The sequence below is a fragment of the Lytechinus variegatus genome, chromosome 1, assembly GCF_018143015.1.
Source record: "Lytechinus variegatus isolate NC3 chromosome 1, Lvar_3.0, whole genome shotgun sequence".
In the NCBI taxonomy this organism is placed as follows: Eukaryota; Metazoa; Echinodermata; class Echinoidea; order Temnopleuroida; family Toxopneustidae; genus Lytechinus; species Lytechinus variegatus.
This window is the reverse complement of record NC_054740.1, coordinates 77,668,795-77,689,124: the sequence shown is the minus strand read 5'-3', so window position 1 is coordinate 77,689,124 and position 20,330 is coordinate 77,668,795. Positions and strand designations below refer to the sequence as shown.

The following is a 20,330-nucleotide window of genomic DNA, read 5'->3' as shown; positions in this document are numbered from 1 at the left end:
CTATTACTCTGTCAAAATACATGAAAAGAGTCATCAAATTTCGGAAGAGAGTTAATAATTGTATCATTAGAATGGAGAATCTATTTATGGTGCTATTTGTTTGCAATTTTAAGTTTTACGGCACTGCCAGTTCTGAAAAATGGCGTAAAAGATAACAAAATCCCAATCTAAAAAATGTGAAATTTCAATAACAAACTACAAACGTAAAATAAATGCTGCACTTTATTCAAAATCCATGTCATTTTCACAAAAATTTGCAGAGTTGTAGAGGAAGGTAAACCTAAGAGGTACAAACATTAAAAAATAAAGGTTCATGTGCTTGTTTTTGAACTATCAGCATTTTTATTAGAGCAAATGTGCTTTTTAAAACACCAAAAATATGCCGAATGCTTTTTATCTATGTGAAGAAAAAATAAAAATCACTCTACCATTTATTCAAACTCGGGGTAATATTCGTGATTCTTGGCAGCATTGTAGAGTAAAGTATTTTGAAATTGTAGAGAATTTTTTTTTAATGGTCCATGGAATAATTCCACTTTTTAGCTTCATGAAACAACACATCGGATCTGCAGTTAAAGTGCAGAAGATGAGAAAAATCAGCTCATACCCGCAGTTAATTAATCACCTGTTCATCCATTGTGACGTCAGTGCGCAGAGTCTAAACTATGCGCAGATCATAATGCGCACAAACATAACTGTGGAACGTCCTTAACAGCGTGCATAGAAAGAATTGAGAGGGAATGAAGCATGTCTAAGATATTTTTGAACACTAACATATTTTTGCATGGAAGAATGAAATGTGATGAAAAATTTTTACAAAAAAAAGGAGGAAGGGATGGAAATCATCAAAGTAATGCATGGCATGGATACTAATCTAATACTAAACTTTTTTTTGTGTGTGTAAATATTGGTATAAAATGAAAAATGGCAAACAGCTTACCATTATGCCTCAGTTTTTCTGAAGATACAATGAGATTAAACTTTTCAACTTAAATGCAGTGCATGGTGATACTGCATTTGGAACAAACTAATATGAAACACATACTTTGAATATAAAAATATAATTTCCTACAATATGCCTAAGAATTGTATGAACATCAAAGTTTAAAGTAACCTTCATTCAGGCACTCAAATGAAGTCAAACTGATTTGTTTTTGCTCAGCTTACATGCTTTATGACCATCTTATTTATTTTTCTGCGTGATTCTCATACGGAATAACTACAATATTGTAGAATTATTTGCTTTACAATTTGAGGATAACATGTTTCCTTCATTTGTGATTTCAGTCTCGTTCTTCGGGAGGTGGTGCCAAGTCTAATGATGACATCGTCAATGATGTCGCTGCTGACATCCTGGCCAAGCTACCACCACAGTTTGACATTGAGGCCGGACTACGCAAGTATCCCACCACCTATACCCAGAGTATGAACACTGTGCTTGTGCAGGAGATGGGAAGGTTTAACAACCTCCTGGCTGTGGTTAGATCAAGTATCATCAACATCCAGAAGGCTATCAAGGTATCATTTAAGTTTACAACCATGCAAACTCTGACAGCTATTTATACATTTCAGGGAAGCATTTCATGAAAAGACTTATTAGATGTTTTATCAAAAAAAGTCTTTTATCCAACTGTTAATATGGTAACTGTCAGACACGTGTGCTACCTAGCCAATCAGGATCAAGGAATTTGTCTGACAAGTCGTCAGTCAACACAAATTTATGAAATGCTCCACTGCTTCTCTTTTGCTTTCAAAATATTTCACAAATATCTTTTTGAGGAGTATTTACCACAAAATGTAATCAAATGTTTCAAAATGCATGAAAAAATGTTAATATATCCCCATTTGAGTGGAACGTAATATATATATATATATATTATAATAAATTGTATATCATCTTACACTTCTTCTTGTATATGATTTTTCTTTCAGGGTTTGGTGGTGATGTCTTCAGAGCTTGAGGATGTGGCTAATAGCATCCTGAAGGGCAAGATACCAGGAATGTGGATGAGTAAATCTTACCCATCACTCAAACCTCTTGGTAGCTATGTCAATGACTTCTTAGCAAGGCTCAAGTTCCTTCAGGTAAGCATAGATCTTAACTATCATCTTAGAATATAAAACAAGTTGAAAATTTATACAAACACATGAAAAAAGATCTGGACTCCGTAACAAAATCGCTAAATGGGCTGACCAATTAATGTCAATGTTACATGTGCATTTGGTTTAAAGTACTGATTAGGAACCAATTAGAAGTCTTCTTTCATATTTGATATTCATTGATAATCTTTGTGTTATGGGGTCCTGATCTACCAAGGAATAATTTGTGGTCCTAGCTGTTACCATTTTATCGATTACTGCCATTTCATGGTCATTTTCATGGTCTCAAGCAACCTTTTATGTTGAGGTTTTACTACATATTTGTAGAAATATGCATCTGTGGAATGCATCCATATTCATCCCCCTGCTTAGTGGATACTTTCAGTGTCTTGATTGATACTCATTAGAAGAATCTTCCAATGAATATATTCATCTGATCTTGTTTTATCAGGACTGGTATGATGTTGGACCACCACCTGTGTTCTGGATGTCTGGTTTCTTCTTCACACAAGCCTTCTTGACTGGCGCCCAGCAGAACTATGCCAGGAAGTTCACCATACCCATTGATCTCCTTGGCTATGACATGGAAGTTCTTGATGACAAGAAACATGATAAGGCACCCGAGGATGGTAAGCAACTCATTATTTTTTATTTGTAGGATTGTAGATATTTAGCTAGTTAAAATTGGGTGGCCTAGAACTATTTTCATGTTAGAAAGGAATGGATGTCTGTGTAAAAATTGTCCTTTGATAGAATTTCATGAAATTTTACTTTCCTGTAGTTGGGAAGAAGAGTTTGTCAATAATAGATGTAATAGGAAACCACAGTAGAAGCAACAGAAAAACCATCACTTGAGATGCCTACAGAAATGCTAATGATAGCAGTAATGGTACTTTTAGTGGAATAAGGAGTGTTTGCATTTATTTTTAATAGAAGTAGTAGTGCTTATGGTTATTTGGTTGTTGCAGTAGCAGTGATATTTTTATTTCTGGTTTGTTGCTGTACACAGTGCCCTGTTAAACTGTCCTACAAGTCTCTGATGTGGTGGCGATAGTCAGATTTTGTAGGGGTAAATAACTGGAAGTAGTGGTAGAAGTGGTGATATTAGATGTGTTTGTGATAGTAGTAATGGTATTTGTAGGAGTTATCATGGATATGATCATGGTTCCAAAGTGTGATAATGCAAATATATTTTTGCAATATAAACATAGTTATGTTTTCATCTCCTGTGACTTTCAGGTGTGTATGTGAGAGGCTTGTTCATGGAAGGTGCTAGATGGGACCGAAAAACACGACAGATTGGAGAATCTCATCCGAAGGTACTCCATGATACAATGCCTGTGGTAAGTCAGTTTATTGTTCTTTAGGTACGATAAATGATGATTATATTAGTCATATATGCACAGCAAAATTCATATGTATTTTAGATTATTACCAAGATGATTTTTTTTCTCAAAAAATTTGCTAATTGTTTTACCTTAATTGGTTCATGTAAGCAATCATCTTTCATTGCAAGGAGTTATGTGTTTCATTGGTAATACCCGTTAATGGCATATTGTTTTGCAGCAAAAATGTGATATCATAGAGATTAAGATTGTAAAGTATTGAATTAAATGTGATTTAGAATGAATAATTTTTGTACAATAATAGATACAATTTTAATCCAATAAAAATCTTAATCATAAATCCTAGCATGTTCATCTTTACATCCCACATCCCCATTACAGATCTGGATGAAACCAATGAAGCGTTCAGAGCTTCCAGATAAACCTGTTTATGAGGCACCACTATACAAGACCAGTGAACGTAGGGGTACTCTCTCAACCACTGGACATTCTACCAACTTTGTTCTCATGCTGAAGATACCAACAGAAAAACCACAGACTCACTGGGTTGCTAGGGGCGTGGCCTTACTCTGTCAGTTAGATACTTAGATTGCTCTAATCATTCCTTATTTTGTTCTCATAGAGAAAGTATTCGACATTATACAAAAACAGGATATTTTTTTCAAAAAAGGTTCATTTTCCTTATTATTGACAAATACATCTAATCTCCAGTCTTGCAGTTAATTTGATGGGGTTGTTTGAAAAACAAAATGGGCAATGATGAAGAAAATCTTCTTGAAACATTATATTGAATTCCATTACTTGCTTTATAGGAAGCATTTGACATCTAAAGTTATTTATATACATATTTATAAAAAGATGTAAATATATATATTGTTGTATTCAAATGATGTAAAATTATTGTAATTAAAAGAATAAGATGAAATTTCTGCACTTTTAGCTCAAACACATAACATTCATCATTTATGTTCAAGTTTTAATGGAAAATGATAGAGCTCATATTCTACATCCAAATTGCAAGTTATTTCATCTTGTGAACATTTATGTAATTTCATGTAGATGAATTATTAAATGACCAAACTTCCAAGTATGTTGTGTGATATGGTGAAGAACATTTCTTACAATGTTTGTGCTTTACACTGTAAGTGAATATCTATTTTTGTTATTCTGGCATCCAGTTTTATTTTTAATACATTAAAAGTCAGTTCTCGTTCAACCAAAGATATTCTTGGTGAAGTCATATTATTTAATGATGGTGCACTTGATATTAAGCTCCTGATTGATTTTAGATATTTTAATGAAGACAATGCTGTAAAGATACCATCAAAGTTGTTTTTTACACTAGGATTGGGAGAATGTACTTCAGGTTTGATACTATTTAAAGTTGTAATGAAAATATGATGTAAAATTAACAATTAAAGTAGGTGTGACTTAGTCCCAGAAAATGGAACCAGTCTAAAAATGTATGTACATCTAATTTGTTGAATACTTCTTTCAGAAAGTCAACTTGAAATTCTATATTGTTATGTATTCAATTTAGTTCTTACATAAACACCTATTTAGAATAGAAATGGATATAAAAATGTGTGAAATTCCTTCTTGTGTCTATGAGAAGATAAATTAAGTGAAAGGAGATGTAGAAACTTTATGTACATTTAAAAAAAAATTCCTTTGTGAAGACGAGACGAAGACATAGGGTCAATACAATGTACATTGTGTAAATAGTATTCACTGTATATTAGATTTATTAATATTGCATTGGGATAGCTGTATGAAAGTCAACATTTTCATATTATTTCTCTGCTGTGGTCAGAGATTACTGGAATCATTTGGAAGACTACAATCTATGTGTCCTTAATTTGTATAGGTATTTGATATTTTCTATCACTTGTGTTTTGAGATGCAACAATTGCATATGAAGTACACATTTGACCATCAGTCAAGTTGTAGGCTACATGTATTTGATATGTAAATTTTAAATGTGACATGCCTGTACAGAGGAAATGAATTGTACTTTTTTGTGGCATGTCAAACTGGAATTATTCAAAACTTTTGAAGATAAAGAATATGAAAAATAATGGGAGATTTTATGATTGATTTTCTCAAGGCAAAAAAAAAAAAAGAAGTGAACAAGTTTTTTTTTTTCAGTACAGAGTATATATTTAGAAAATTCAGTGTTATTCTACAAATGACCCATCGGATTCATATTTGTGTATTCTACTGTCCGTCCTGTAATTTTCAAAGTATCTTTGAGATGATAAAGTATGATTAAATCACTCGACCTTGATTCTTGTATTTCAAACTATATGCATATTGCATTTGAAACCGTCCATTTTTTGTACACATTCACACTTCATGCAGCTATTTATGAAAAAAAAGGTTCATCTTTTCTGTGAAGAATGATTTTAATACATAATATATTAGCTTTATATTGAATATGTCTATTGATTTGAACTTTATTGATGCAGTATATTTTTTATGATGAATGAAATGTAAATGTCTGTGTATGTATATATACATTTTGATGTGTAGGCCTATTAAGATTTAATCCCAGACAAGGATGTAAGATATGATTATATTGAATAAATTGAATTTACTTCACTATTCCAAGAGGAAGCCAAAAAAGTGATTAAATATTCAATAAAGAAACATTAGTGATCAGCTGTTCACTGAAGAATTGGAAAGAGTAGTTTCTTGTACAATCACTAAATGAGGAAACAAGGTTTCTCTATATTTTCATCAAAGCCTAAATTTTACACCACCAAATGAAATGAATATCTTTTGTTTATCCCCATCCATTGTAATGAATTCAGATTATTTTTGTACATAATATTCTTCCAAGTGGATCCTTTGTATGCTGTTTTGAATATGAGTTTTATTTCCCAATAAAGTCAAAGACAAGCACAATAAAAAAAAGTTCAGTTGTAATTATTTAATAGTTCATAATTCTTCATAATGAATTCACAGAGTTGAACAAAGAATATTTATATTTTACATAAGTGTGACAATTTTTTAAAACATAAATTCATTCATTGAAATCACATGAAGGTAACATGTATTGAAATCATTCATTTTACATGTAAATCAAAGGAGTGTTTCATCACCTATCTCCTTGGTGATTGAGAAAATTTGCTCCCAACTGTCAGTAGCTTAGGCTACAGTCATAACCGTCAAGATTAACCTGCTCGGCGACCAGGTGCCGCGTTTTTAGCCAATTTTGCCCAAGCATTGAGTGGCGGCCATCCAGGCACCACTGGTTTTCGGGGCATTGCTCAGCCGCCACTCAAGATATAACACAAAGTTAAAATTTTGGTGGCACCTGCTCAATTTTCACTCTCCGCCCTAAATACGCTCGGAGCCTGCGTGGTTGCCACTTGATGGATCAAAGGCTGTCGAGCAGTCAACGGCCGGTTGCTGGCCGCTTAGAGATTGGTCGATGATCTCGCGGCGAATGCCAGGCAATTACTTAAAAATAGGCTGTTGCCTGGTGGGAGACTGCCCGGAATTGATGGGTCGTCAGCCGATCACTGCTTGGATGTCAAACAGTAAAGTGCCCCCAATTTGACTCTTATTTGGCCTAGAGTAATGGGTAATCTCTTTTTCATTATTCATGGCAAAGATAATATACCGCCAATTAATTTGTTAAGATCATATTTTCAGTTATTTTTTTATATTTTTTGCTGCAGGATTAGGATATAGTTTTTACTTCGTGAATGGGTTGAAAAATGGCAATCCATAAAAGAGTGGATTAAACTACTAAACTATGCCTATAAGAATATCAACCTATCAGTTTATTATTTATGAACAAAGCTGCATGTCCTTCCACCAATAATATGCCAAATAAAGACAATACAATACGGTACATGTCAAAACCTATCCATGACAATATTTTTTTCAAAAGGGACAAAAATTTGTCAAATGTTCATGAACCATATATATGTGTAAGCAAGGAAACAAAGTGACCAAGCTGATCATGAAGGCATTTTATGAGTATGAGAGTCATGTATCCCAATGAACTTGTTACAATTAAACAGATTATGATTTACATATCAAACTAAAAGGGAGAAATTATAGAGAGAGGCATGACTAAATTTTCTGATTTAGATATACAGGTACCAGTAATCTAAGTAGAATCTCCTTGGAACAGAAGTCCGTTCTTAGACTAAGCAGAAATTGAAGTCTTCAGAAAAAAAAACTTGCTTTAACAAAGGCAATTATTTGACACATGGAATATATTATATCTTCATCAGGATTATATTATGAGCATAAAAAAAACTAATACTGAAATTGCACAATCAGAAATTACATGTTTTAAAGGCAATTTTATCAGGCTTGTAGTTTCAATGCTGTAGCTTCTTAACATTAACAGCATTGGAATGTTTGTATGCATGTAACTATATGGATGTACATTGTTTTAGCCATACTTTCTTTTTTTTTCAAATGTTATTCCACCTACCATCAGAGCAAATCAATCATTGATAATAACTGGGCAGAGCTTGGATTGCTTGTAATGCCCCACAATCAATAGTACAATATTATTTGCATTCTGACATATAGGCCTTGGACATTTATCATAAAGCGTGCTACAAAGTTCAAGAGATAATAACTTCTAAATGACATGTTGCTGATTGCCTGACCTTGCAATCTGTGGCAAGTGGCAATGCTGGCTGAGGATGGTGCTACCAATTAGGAGAAGTGACAATACCTGAAAGCACCCATGGCATCCGTCTTACCATCACAAACAAAAATATGTTATTTATGTTTCTAAGTGATATTTGTACCATCCCAATCACGATGGTAAATCAAATCTACCATTCCTTTTAGAATATGAAGATTTTTTTACAGCATTCTCAACCTTCAAATCGTCCATACAGTAATATAAACCAAATCAATAATCTGATCATTTTGCATAGTAAACGATTAAAAAGCATTTTCATAAAAATATTTCAAAAGAAATGAAAATGCACATACAGCTATTGAACTGCAATGATGAGAAAAAAGTTCTAAAGATAAAACGACAGGCATCCGACGTATCTGCGCAAAAAGTAAAAGGACATACTCAAAAAACAAAGGCCTGCCTTAATGCTGCAGTCACATACATGTACATGTATCCTTTACAACGGCCGCACAGAGAGTTGAAAACTGATGTTTTATTCATTTAAACCACCTATATGTAGCTGATACAAAAGTGTTAAAATGGCTGTCTTCGATTCGCCATAGAATGTGACTGCACCATAAGTCATATTTTATATCAAAGTTTACATGTTGCATTGCAGGCCTGTATGTTAGGAGTGAAAAAAGGTTTTATTTCATGATTCTTCATCAGTGACATAATTAAACATCTTTCTTGCTCTCAATTGTTGCAATAGTAATTCTACACTGTATGTGAAACTTTCATCTTCCTTCTTCCATTACAGTAGGTCCCTCTTAGTAGTATGCATGGCACATTGCATTCAAATCTGATTTGTTAGATCTTCAATTATTGACATGTGTGCTATTCAGTAAATAGCAAATGATGGCATGCCAGTTCTCATGCAATGGACACAAGACTCCTACATTAGAGAATTTCTTTTCTCTTTTTAATCTATCATGGCCTTTCCCATTAAACATGATAACCAAAGTGTGGGGATCTCAAGCAATGCAGGATTCGGAATTATGATTTGGTGTCTGCAAATACGAGTGCTTTTTGACAAATTTTCTTGGAACCAATTAATTTTGTTTGGCTATAAGGAAATTTGTCTCATGAGAGGTAAATAAATATCATTGCTGGAATGTTACATGTCAAACTCAAATTTTGGTATTTTTAAGGAAAGCTCAGAAAAATGTTGATTTAAGGGTTATGACATACATGTAAGTAGCAACCTCCTTTTATCTAGATAGAGGTCTCTACATGAACAAAGAAACATTTTCAGATAATGTGTAGTTGTTGCCATTGTCATATTCCATTCAGCTTTCTCTTAACTGCTCTAAAAAAAAATTGATTTTGACATACAAGATTGGAACAACAGCCTAGCAAAGATATGTTTTATATGGCCTATCCGACATGGTCTGAAAGTTGCCTCATCCCAAGTCTTTTGAGGGATGTAAATTTAACTTCACTGCAGCTGCGTTCTGATGATATGTAAATTAAATTACCCCTACTGACTGGAATTCCCAGAGCTCTTGTAGATTAAATACCTGGTTCTAGTAGGCAGCATGATATACAACTCCGTTGATCATTTCACAGTACAGGCTTGCTCAAAGTCCTCGAGACTACAAAACAACACTGAATAACAGTCACCATTCCATTCATCCAAACATAGAAAGCATGGCAGTTAATTCTCTAATTCAAGTTCATGATTGTTGATGAGTCTATTTACAGATTGTTTGTTCACCATAGGTCTCTTCGTCACATGCTGAGTGATTTCTTTACAATGTCATATGCTATCCTGTTAAAACTCTCCCGATCATCTCTCCACATCTTTGAGGCATCAACGTTTGCTCCACTTTCATCGTTGGGTTCTGACGAGAGAATTCAGAATAATTTTTCATTAGTTCAAAATACAATGAGGTTAATGTTGTAATACAGACAGGGGGTTTATAGGTTGATAACAATATTACTTATCAAGGGATTTAACATTGATAATAAAGATAAAAGATGCCAGTTTCAAAAAAAAATTTATTTAAAACAAGTGGAATGCCTCTGGCCGTCTCACCTGCATCACGCGGTTCAATATAGCAGCAGTGCTGACTTTGAATACTACTCTAACTCGCACAAGATGTTCAGTGATACATGGTTACTCTTATGTCCACTTTTTATGAACTAGACCAATAAACTTACAGAGATATGATGGTTATTCACCAAAAAACCCCAACATGGCCAAAGTTCATTGACCTTACATGACCTTTGACCTTGATCATGTGACCTGAAACTCAAATAGGATATTCAGTGATACTTGATTACTCTTATGTACAAGTTTCATGAATCAAATCCATAAACTTTCAAAGTTATGATGGTAATTCAACAGATACACCCAATTCGGCCAAAGTTCATTGACCTTTGACCTTGGTCATGTGACCTGAAACGTGCACAGGATGTTCAGTGATACTTGATTACTCTAATGTCCAAGTTTAATGAACTAGACCAATAAACTTCCAAAGTTATGATGGTAATTCAACAGATACCCCCGATTCGGCCAAAGTTCATTGACCCTAATGACCTTTGACCTTAATCATGAGACCTGAAACTTGCACAAAATTTTCAGTGATGCTTGATTACTATTATGTCCAAGTTTCATGAATCAGATCCATAAACTTTCAAAGTTATGATGGGAATTCAACAGATATCCCCAATTCGGCCAAAGTTCATTGACCCTAAATGACCTTTGACCTTGGTCATGTGACGTGAAACTCATGCAGGATGTTCAGTGATACTTGATTAACCTTATGTCCAAGTTTCATGAACTAGGTCCATATATTTTCTAAGTTATGATGACATTTCAAAAACTTAACCACAGGTTAAGATTTCGATGTTGATTCCTCCAACATGGTCTAAGTTCATTGACCCTAAATGACCTTTGACCTTGGTCATGTGACATGAAACTCTAATAGGATCTTCAGTAATACTTGATTAACCTTATGGCCAAGTTTCATGAACTAGGTCCATATACTTTCTAAGTTATGATGTCATTTCAAAAACTTAACCTCAGGTTAAGATTTGATGTTGACACCGCCGCCGCCGTCGGAAAAGCGGCGCCTATAGTCTCACTTTGCTTCGCAGGTGAGACAAAAAATTGGGTAGGTAATACATAATTGTAGAATCAGTAGTTAGATTGAGCAAGATGTAATTTGAAAATTTCACTAATAACGCAATTTTTAATACCAAGTATATTCAAAGAAACAATTTTGATTTAGCTGAAATAATAATCACAATGTAACTTACAATATTGTCAGAACTGTCAACTCTTCATGTTTCAGTAATTATAAAAATCAAATATAATGTTCCAAACAGCTCAATGACATAGGTTCCAGTATTTTTGCTCTGTTATACACAATTTTGTCAGTTATTTGCCTCATAAAAAGTAATTATATATATAATTATATATATATAAAAATCATCGGCGGTCATCCGTACCGTCGGATCACACATACGAAGGTGCAAAACGATTTTAGAGAAAATTGACTTTAAAGTTTACTATAATTTTCACACTTTGTTCCCCAGCCTTACAACATATTCATTGCTAGAAAAATACATGGTTGGAAAGACCAAGAAAATTGCTTGATATTGGTATCTTTATTTTCACACAAAAGTGACAAAACTAAGGATCAGAGAAAATATCACAAAAGAGCTTCATGCTTATAATGTTGGTTTGAGCAGCTTAGATTTTCCCTGTACAAAAACACCATAGGGAAAAAGCGATACGCTTTGACTGACCGCGATCGGTTGAAACGTTGTATCGCTTTTCACATAGACAGTTAATGGATATGATGGTATGACTGATCGCGGTCAGTCAAAACGTCATATCGCTCTGTTTCAGTACACGTTTCCTATGGGATTTGTGTATTTTATCAATAATTTGTATGGCATCGCCAGGAAAATCCTCTCATATCTTAGAAAATAAAATGAACTCCTGCTTAGAAATATTGTTTTGAATAGAGTAGGACTTGTACTTTTATGCAAAAATCTCAAAATCGATTTTTTGACCAAAATTGACTGATTAGATGGTTCAGATGAACGCCGACAATACATGTATATAAAACAAACCTGCCAGCATACTGACGACTGAGAGAAGGATCTTTTCAACACTCTGTACAGGACTCCATCGCTCAGCACTACTTTCATAACCCATAGGATCATCGCCAGGTGCGTGCAGAATTGATATACATACTCGACCATCTTTATAAACTATCAAAATTAAACAAACATTTCATCTTTTAACAAGGAGCAAGGTGTTAAGAAGATGGTATTGTTAGCTGGTACAACATAAACATATTGGAAACTGACTAGTATGGATACATTGGATAGTATACAATCAGTGAATAGGCATGAGTGTCATGGTGCGAGATGTCGCATAAGGTGAAAGTAAGATGCTCTATTTAACGAAGCAAAGCCTCGACTGTCTCTTTCTTTTATCAAATGTGAAATGTCGCACCATTGCAAGAATAAGAAAATTCACTTTTTCTTATTTGTGTTGCACAATGCCTCAGACGTTAGCAAAAAATACAAACAATAATCAATTTTTTCCTATGTTTATAGATGAAAATTTTTAAAAGAATTATTGAAAGCGAAAGCAAAATCCCTCAAACGCGTATCTGATCTGTAGCAGCAACACACATTTGGCCAGTAAACCCTAAGCGTATTGCACCTGAATTTACTATAAAACGCAATAAATTGAATTGTTTTATGACATCAAGACCGTGCAACGGTGCATTTTGGGAAGATATACATGTAAATGTTTGACATTCAGCCTCCCATTTACTTGTGTATAAGCCAAGTAGGCGTTGTACAAAAATGGATGTTCTAATAACCCCAGCCTGAATCTTTGCTGTTTCAGTCTCTAGTGACGTTAAGTTATGTCATAATTTAAGATTTGGTTCAATAGTGATAGCTGAAGGAAAATAAGTAAGACACATATTACTGTCCGAAATCTTCAAAGATATCCTTGAAACTGAAGCCTCTTACTATTTGGATGAAACATCTCTGTCTTGAATCGCATCTTGGGAGGGTTGAGTGGATAGTCATTGGGAAACTTCAGTTCTGTCTGGAAGACACCGCCCTCAAAGCATGTACCTTCTGGACCCCTGATAATGGGAGATATGATCGGTGGAGAAAAATATATGCTTTCAACATAGGAAAATTAATTCTACATGTAGCCTCAAACAAAATGGTGGCTCAGTGGTAGCTGGCCCATTAAAGGACAAGTCAACCCCAACAAAAGTTGATTTTAATTAAAAGAGAAAAATCCAACAAGCATAACACAGAAAATTTAATCAAAATCGGATGTGAAAGTTTTAAAGTTTTGCTGACTTTCACAAAACAGTATATGCACATCCTGCTCCTTCAGCAAGGAATTCATCCACAGTGTGCTGCACTCGACCCAGGTGAGGTAAATGGGTACCGGCAGGATGCCGCAGGAAGTAAATCCTCAAAAAGTTGTGCACCAAATAGGTGGCCTAGCATAGCCGGGTAATAATAGCAGGGCCCGCTGGGAGAACAGTTTTCGGAACTGAAGTGGCTACCCTGGGTAAATATACCTTTATTATTATTATCATGCAAATGAGACCAATGATGTCATCCACTCATTATTTCTTTGGTATTTATCAAAAAAATATGAAATATTCTAATTTTCTCCTCATTGTCAAGTAAGCAATGATTAGTTCTTTCCTGAGCATGTGGAATTAGCATTATTTACTACTATATGGTGAAGTCAAGTTGGTCCCTATTGTCAAATATGTATAAAATGAAATATTGTATAATTCAAACAATAAAAAACATAAGAAATAGTGAGTGAAAGATATCATCGACTGTCTGATATGAATGTCACTGAATTGTGCATATCAATGTTTTTTTTAAAAATAAGCGAAACTTTAAAATGTCGTAACTTTCTTATTTAAAGGTCAAGTCCACCCCAGAAAAATGTTGATTTGAATATACAAAGAAAAATCAAACAAACATTATGCTGAAAATTTCATCAAAATCGGATGTAAAATAAGAAATTTATGACAATTTAAATTATACAATATTTCCTTTTTTAAAAGATTTGCCAATAAGGACCAACTTGATCGAACCATATAGTATTAAACAATCCTAATTCCACATGTTCAGGGAGGAATTAATCTTTGTTTCACTGGACAACAGGTGGAAAATAGGAATATTTCACATTTCGTATAATAAAATACAAAAGAAATAGTGAGTGAGTGATGTCATCAGTCTCTTAATTTGCATACCGAAAATGATGTGAATATAACTGTTTTGTGAATTAAAGCAAAACTTTAAAAGTTGTAACTTTCTTATAATACATCCAATTTTGATGAAATTTTCAGCATTATGCTTGTTGGATTTTTCTCTTTTTATTTGAATCAACTATTTGTTGGGGTGGACTTGTCCTTTAACATCCAATTTTGATGTTATTTTTGGCATTATGCTAGTTTAATATTTCTTTATTCATTCAAATTAAAATTACACTGAGATGGACCCAGGTGAGGTGAATGGGTACCCGGTAGGATTTTTCCTTGAACGCTTTAGCGCCTATTAATATGGCGGCTATTAATATGGCGGCTCAGCTACAGCCGGGGTAATAATATGATACCAATTATCAAAGCGCAGTAGAGTATATGCACATAGTAGCTGCGCTATATAAATGGACCTATTATTATTATTATTATTATCTCCATCATTCATCATAATCAAAATATTCAAATGTGTGTTATTAATATCCCTTCTATTAACATTGCATTTTTGTTAATGTTGTGATGGTTTAAAAATCTTTTGTAACTGTAGTTCTTCTACAGAATACATGTATGATTAGTAATTTAGCTGGGAATAACTTAGAGGTTTGCATTTGCCATTCATTTTCAACAAAATAATTCATTACAATAGTCTTTGTTTGTTGTATCATAGAACAATATTCTACTCATATTCTAATGCGGAAGAAAATAATCATGAAAGCAGACTTTATGTGACAAAGCAAAGAATAGATTTTAGAGAATACTCACGTAATCAGAGCTTCCCATTCAAAGAAGTTTTTTTCATCGACTGGGCCTGCTATGATACCCTCTGGAGGGTTCACTGTCAGCTCTGTTAATTTACATAAAAATAAAAGCATGTCTGCATACAGTTAAATTTATAAAATTTTCAGGTGATAATTGGAGTAACTTTACAATCCAGTGTAATAATCGATCATGAGAGCATCACACACGATACACTATTATATCACATGACATTGGATTCAAAATGTGAAGTGAAAAGTGAATTTAATTTTAAAGAAATTCACGATTAGGCCGTAATCTTAAGTTAAAGGTTTAGGGGTGCAACACCAGCAATTTTGTCTTCTGATTTTTGGACTATTTCTGTATTTTTTTCACCATCTGTATGTGAAAACTGTTGCATCATAAGATGCCTTACTCAGGAAATGTCATAGCAACTATGTTGCTAATGTTTCTCATCCTTAAATCTGTGATTTCACGACTTTTATCACATATGGTACAACTTACAAGTTAAATTATGAGAATCATCTTTCAACATGAACACCATTTATCCCAGGCTCGACATTAGCGGTGGCCTGGGGCCACCAGAAATTCACCTCGGGCAACCATTATTGAAGAAATGTTAAGTTTTGGTGGCCTGAATCGGGCAACCAATAATTTTCAAAGTAGCGCAATTTTTCTCCCGATTTTGCACGCATTTATCAACTTTCTACTCTTCAAATTGCAAGCCAATTCGTCATGCGCACTTTTTTAAATCTACACACAAATACACACACACACAAAGATTGCATAGTCATGACAGTATGTATGCCTACCGCTATAGCATACTGTAACTATTATTCAGCCGGCCGTCTGGCGTGAGCTTTGAAATGAAACCACTTCATCTAGCTGTGCGCTAGCAGACTATAAAATAGACTCGGGGAGCTGCGATACGAAATGTTGCTGCTAAGCAATCTTCCACAGAACTTTGAAAATCTACGTCAAAGTCACATTTTACACCAATGAAATGCCATTCTACAGTCCAAATCACTAAAACCTGATTAGTTGCAAGCATCAAAAAAAGGAATTATGACTTTTCTTTTGACTCAAAAAGACCGATATCTAAATTCATTAATATAGGTGAGTACATCACAGTCCCACGTGTGCATTTGTATGTATGTTGATACTTGGTTTCTTTCAAAGCTGTGTCTTTTCTAGCCAAATATAAACACAGTTTCTTTCTTTCTTGTTTATAAATGACTTCTTAAACCACTCTTGAGGAAGTAAATACTTTGGGAAGGCATTTCATTGATTTGAAATGTGAATTTTTCCAGCAGTTTAGGGAAGGACTTTTCTCACTTTTTTAATATTTGTTTCTTTCATTTTTTTTATAGTGGTTAAAACATTTATACTCCTTCCCTTTGAATATGCCTGATCAAAGAATATGTTTCTACTGAAAAATAATATCAATAATGATAATTTCATCCTTTTTCATTAATTTTTTTTTTTTTGGCTGTTTTTTTCTCTAAATCATTTTTTCCCATGTTCTTTGATTTTTCTTTCTTCATTTTCTTTCCTCTGTTTTTATTTCACTTATTTTATTATATTTGTTTTCTTTTTTTCTATATATACTATTCTAAAAATGATTTTGTTTTGTTTCCCCCTTTTATGGTTCGCGTGCCTTTGCCACAGGTCATTTCTCCAGCAACCTACTTTGGTAGGCACGACCATATAGCTAAATATGCCATACCCAAAGCTACAATAGACACATACAAATATGCAATGTTCCCTAGGACAGTACGGATATGGAACAGATTACCAGGACATGTCATTCTCCATGGAAACCCAACTACGTTCAGAGAGGCTGCACTACCTATCATCAGCATGATGCAGCCTCCTGTTGGGTCCCACATGCTATAAATGGACCAATGCATGTTTTTACTCGCACCCCTGCATGCTTATTTTTATTGTATATATGTGAGCCAACCCAAATCCTGCACCTTGTCACCTCCATTGGCACATGACATTATCGACATCCCAGTATAGCTTCCAAGGAGCTGCGTTTTGGGATTATTGCGACAAGTAACAAGTAACAAGTTATGAATTGTTCTAATTTTGCAGCATATTTTGATGATTTTTCCTGCTATAATATGCTGGAAAAAAAGAAAATAAATTGGATTTGGGGCCTGCATAATCTAGGTTTTAGGATCAAAAAGAAAGAGGAAAAATCAATGTTCTGTACATCTACAGGAGTTTGCTATGCACTAGTCTTATACCATTATGAGTCTTTACCATTATGGAGCACAAGAGTACTCCCTCGTGTATGCCCTACACCCACATGCGAATGTGAACATGACAGGCAGTCACTTGAACATGTCCTTCCTTCTTCAATGCCCACTCCACAAGTCCCATAAAGAGGAGACGATGCAATCCATTGACGTTGGATAACAAAGGACAAGCACCCCTTCCCATCTAGCCAGGAGGCGTTCTGGGGTAAAAATCATAGTACTATTCGTACCTTTTACCCCCTAACGCCAGGCACTTGCCCGTATAGGGCCGCACGTCGGAAAGGAAAATGCAACTATACAAATGCACCAAACAGCGCCTTATAATTTGAATCTGACGTTAACACTTCTGTACATGGGTATAAATATCGGTTAGGAAAGTTTGGTATGATAGAATTAAATGAAAGGGAACAAAATCGCAGAAATGGGATGAAGAAATAAAAGTAGAAGAGAGTTTACTCACATTTGTTGTCTTCGCCATCTTGGATCCATTGTTAATGCAACCTAGTTACGTGACGCTTATAGAGGGCGGCAAAATCAAGTGCTAAAATGTCCCGCTTCAACCACTGAACCAGGGGGGTGTTTCATCAATATTGTCACGCGACAACTGTCAGCGCTGATAGTTGTCGCGCGACAATATTGATGAAACACCCCCCTGGTTCAGTGGTTGAAGCGGGACATTTTAGCACTTGATTTTGCCGCCCTCTATAAGCGTCACGTAACTAGGTTGCATTAACAATGGATCCAAGATGGCGAAGACAACAAATGTGAGTAAACTCTCTTCTACTTTTATTTCTTCATCCCATTTCTGCGATTTTTGTTCCCTTTCATTTAATTCTATCATACCAAACTTTCCTAACCGATATTTATACCCATGTACAGAAGTGTTAACGTCAGATTCAAATTATAAGGCGCTGTTTGGTGCATTTGTATAGTTGCATTTTCCTTTCCGACGTGCGGCCCTATACGGGCAAGTGCCTGGCGTTAGGGGGTAAAAGGTACGAATAGTACTATGATTTTTACCCCAGAACGCCTCCTGGCTATTCCCATCTTCGAGATATATCTCTCTTTTCCCTCCTTGGGACTAACCCCAAAGTGTCAAAAATTGACAGATCAGCAAATTTCTCACCGGTAGCACCCGTTTTGAAGAAATCTGATATTCTCAACAAGCATCACGATATCACCATTTTGCAAGCAGAAATCATCAAAAATGCAAAATGTGAGTTAAATGTGGTACTAACCGATTCTATGCATTTTGCCATCAATCTGGAATAACTATTTCTCTTTGTTTAAATCTCCACAAAAACATTGGTCCGTGAAGTTAGGTCACACTTTTTCTGAACGGTTTTCCAGTACAGCGCGCATTCGCCGATTGGAATGGAATTTTTTTAGATCTCGATACCCCTTGACCTACTTTACATTTTCGTCTATGATTTTATATTTTTACGATCTTGCCGTCAATGGTAACTATTTCTTGAATTGGTTTTATATAATTATGAATATTTTGTGAAAAAATGTAAGCCTGATGAATATTTTTGAAAAGTGCGCGAAGTTTGGTCACCCCATCACACAAGACACAATCGAATCACAAACACGGGAATCTACGAATGGGGCACACGCAATGTGCCACACATAAATAAAGATCGAGTTATCAGTTAAAATAACACAAATTTATGCTTTCAAATATAATTTATGAGTTATACGCACGTCTATATTCAGCCATTAATCTCTTAAGAGCAGCTCCGGCCATATTCGGTTCGAATTATTCTCTCAAATATGCCCGTTTCTTGACACGTCAATTGCATTGACAAACCCAACAAAATAATGTTGATAAAGGAAGGTAGCCGTGAGAGATTTATTTGCAAAACAAAAATGAGAGGCGATTATGTGAACTGATGCAACTTGTACTGACACTAAACAGCTAATTAAAGAGATAAAAAAAAATCTCTCCATCATCATCTCTATCACTCAGAAATGAATTAAAGTTTATTTATAAATGGTCTGACATTATATATATATATATTTAGATTTTTATTGAAGCAAATCAACCAAATAATAAAAGAATTATAATATTTGAATGTCTTTCCCGAGTCCCTTAAAAAAATTTTAAAAAATAAAAATATTAGCGTAATAGGTCTGGATCAGCTGAAAATAGTATAGTGAGAACAATTATTTTAATCCGTTCTATCATTGATATCGTGATTCTAATTCCATTATTATCTCTAACAAAAATGATATACTTTTTCTTAATACTGAGCATGTGCAGAGCCGTGCCGACCAAACTACTGCCGATCAATTTTAGATTCTATTTAAAAGAATGGTCCAAACTGAAAATATTTAAATAAACATAGTAAAATTCACAGATCAAAATGATGAAAATTTCATCAAAATCGGATAACAAATAAAGAATTTATTGAATTTTAAGATTTATCGATATTTTGTGAAAACAGTTATATACACATTGTCATGAATATTCATAAGGTGGGCTGATGATATCATATCCACACTTTCCCTTTTCTTATGTTATCACATGAAATCATAATTGTTTCATATTTCATTTATGTGTAAATGATGTTATGATGAAATAAGTTGCGGTAATAAATAACTAATGCACTTAATCAGTTGTCAATCCAATTGTTTTAGATCTTGGTAGAAAAAAAAAAAACTAATTTCATAAAAAAGGAACTAAGGGATATGGCATCATCCGTCCACCTAATGAATATTCAAGAAGACATGCCTAGAACTGTTTCACCGGAATAATGCTAATAGCTTTGTTATTTGTTATCCGAAAAAGTTTTGATCAAATTTTCAGCATTTTGCTTGTGAATTTTACTTATTGAGATATAGTATATCTCCAGCCTGGACCATCCCTTTAATACCAGTAGGGGATCCAGGAAGGGGGGGGGGGCACATCCGGCCCGTGTCCCCCACCCCC

At 34.4% G+C, this 20,330-nt stretch overlaps 2 protein-coding genes across 6 annotated transcripts in view; one reads left to right on the top strand and one right to left on the bottom strand.

Moving 5' to 3' along the window:
- Positions 1-8,016, top strand: part of LOC121423875 (dynein heavy chain 7, axonemal-like) — a 103,243-nt gene extending 95,227 nt beyond the window's left edge. For all 5 annotated transcript variants that reach the window (XM_041619430.1, XM_041619423.1, XM_041619405.1 and 2 more), the window contains 5 exons: positions 1,288-1,518; positions 1,933-2,085; positions 2,552-2,729; positions 3,340-3,443; positions 3,828-8,016. In XM_041619430.1, the coding sequence (XP_041475364.1) occupies positions 1,288-1,518; positions 1,933-2,085; positions 2,552-2,729; positions 3,340-3,443; positions 3,828-4,034 (873 nt within the window). In that variant the 3' untranslated portion in view covers positions 4,035-8,016. The remainder of the gene's footprint in view (positions 1-1,287; positions 1,519-1,932; positions 2,086-2,551; positions 2,730-3,339; positions 3,444-3,827) is intronic.
- A 590-nt stretch (positions 8,017-8,606) lies between these two features.
- LOC121423868 (ubiquitin-conjugating enzyme E2 G2-like) lies at positions 8,607-19,235 on the bottom strand. Its single transcript, XM_041619384.1, has 5 exons — positions 19,103-19,235; positions 15,141-15,222; positions 13,108-13,226; positions 12,190-12,330; positions 8,607-9,947 (listed from the first exon to the last, which is right to left on the bottom strand). Exons 1-5 carry the CDS (start codon positions 19,143-19,145, stop codon positions 9,835-9,837), a joined length of 498 nt encoding a protein of 165 aa, XP_041475318.1. The 5' UTR covers positions 19,146-19,235; the 3' UTR covers positions 8,607-9,834.
- Between the last annotated feature and the right edge of the window lie 1,095 nt (positions 19,236-20,330).

Coding starts and splice junctions, on each gene's coding strand:
- LOC121423868 (XM_041619384.1), bottom strand. CDS start 19,145: ATGGCCGGAGCTGCTCTTAAGAGATTAATGGCTGAATATAGAC. Junction 13,227..15,140: donor GAATGGGAAGCTCTGATTAC/GTGAGTATTCTC, acceptor TCCCATTATCAG/GGGTCCAGAAGGTACATGCT. Junction 12,331..13,107: donor AGAGATGTTTCATCCAAATA/GTAAGAGGCTTC, acceptor TAATTTTGATAG/TTTATAAAGATGGTCGAGTA.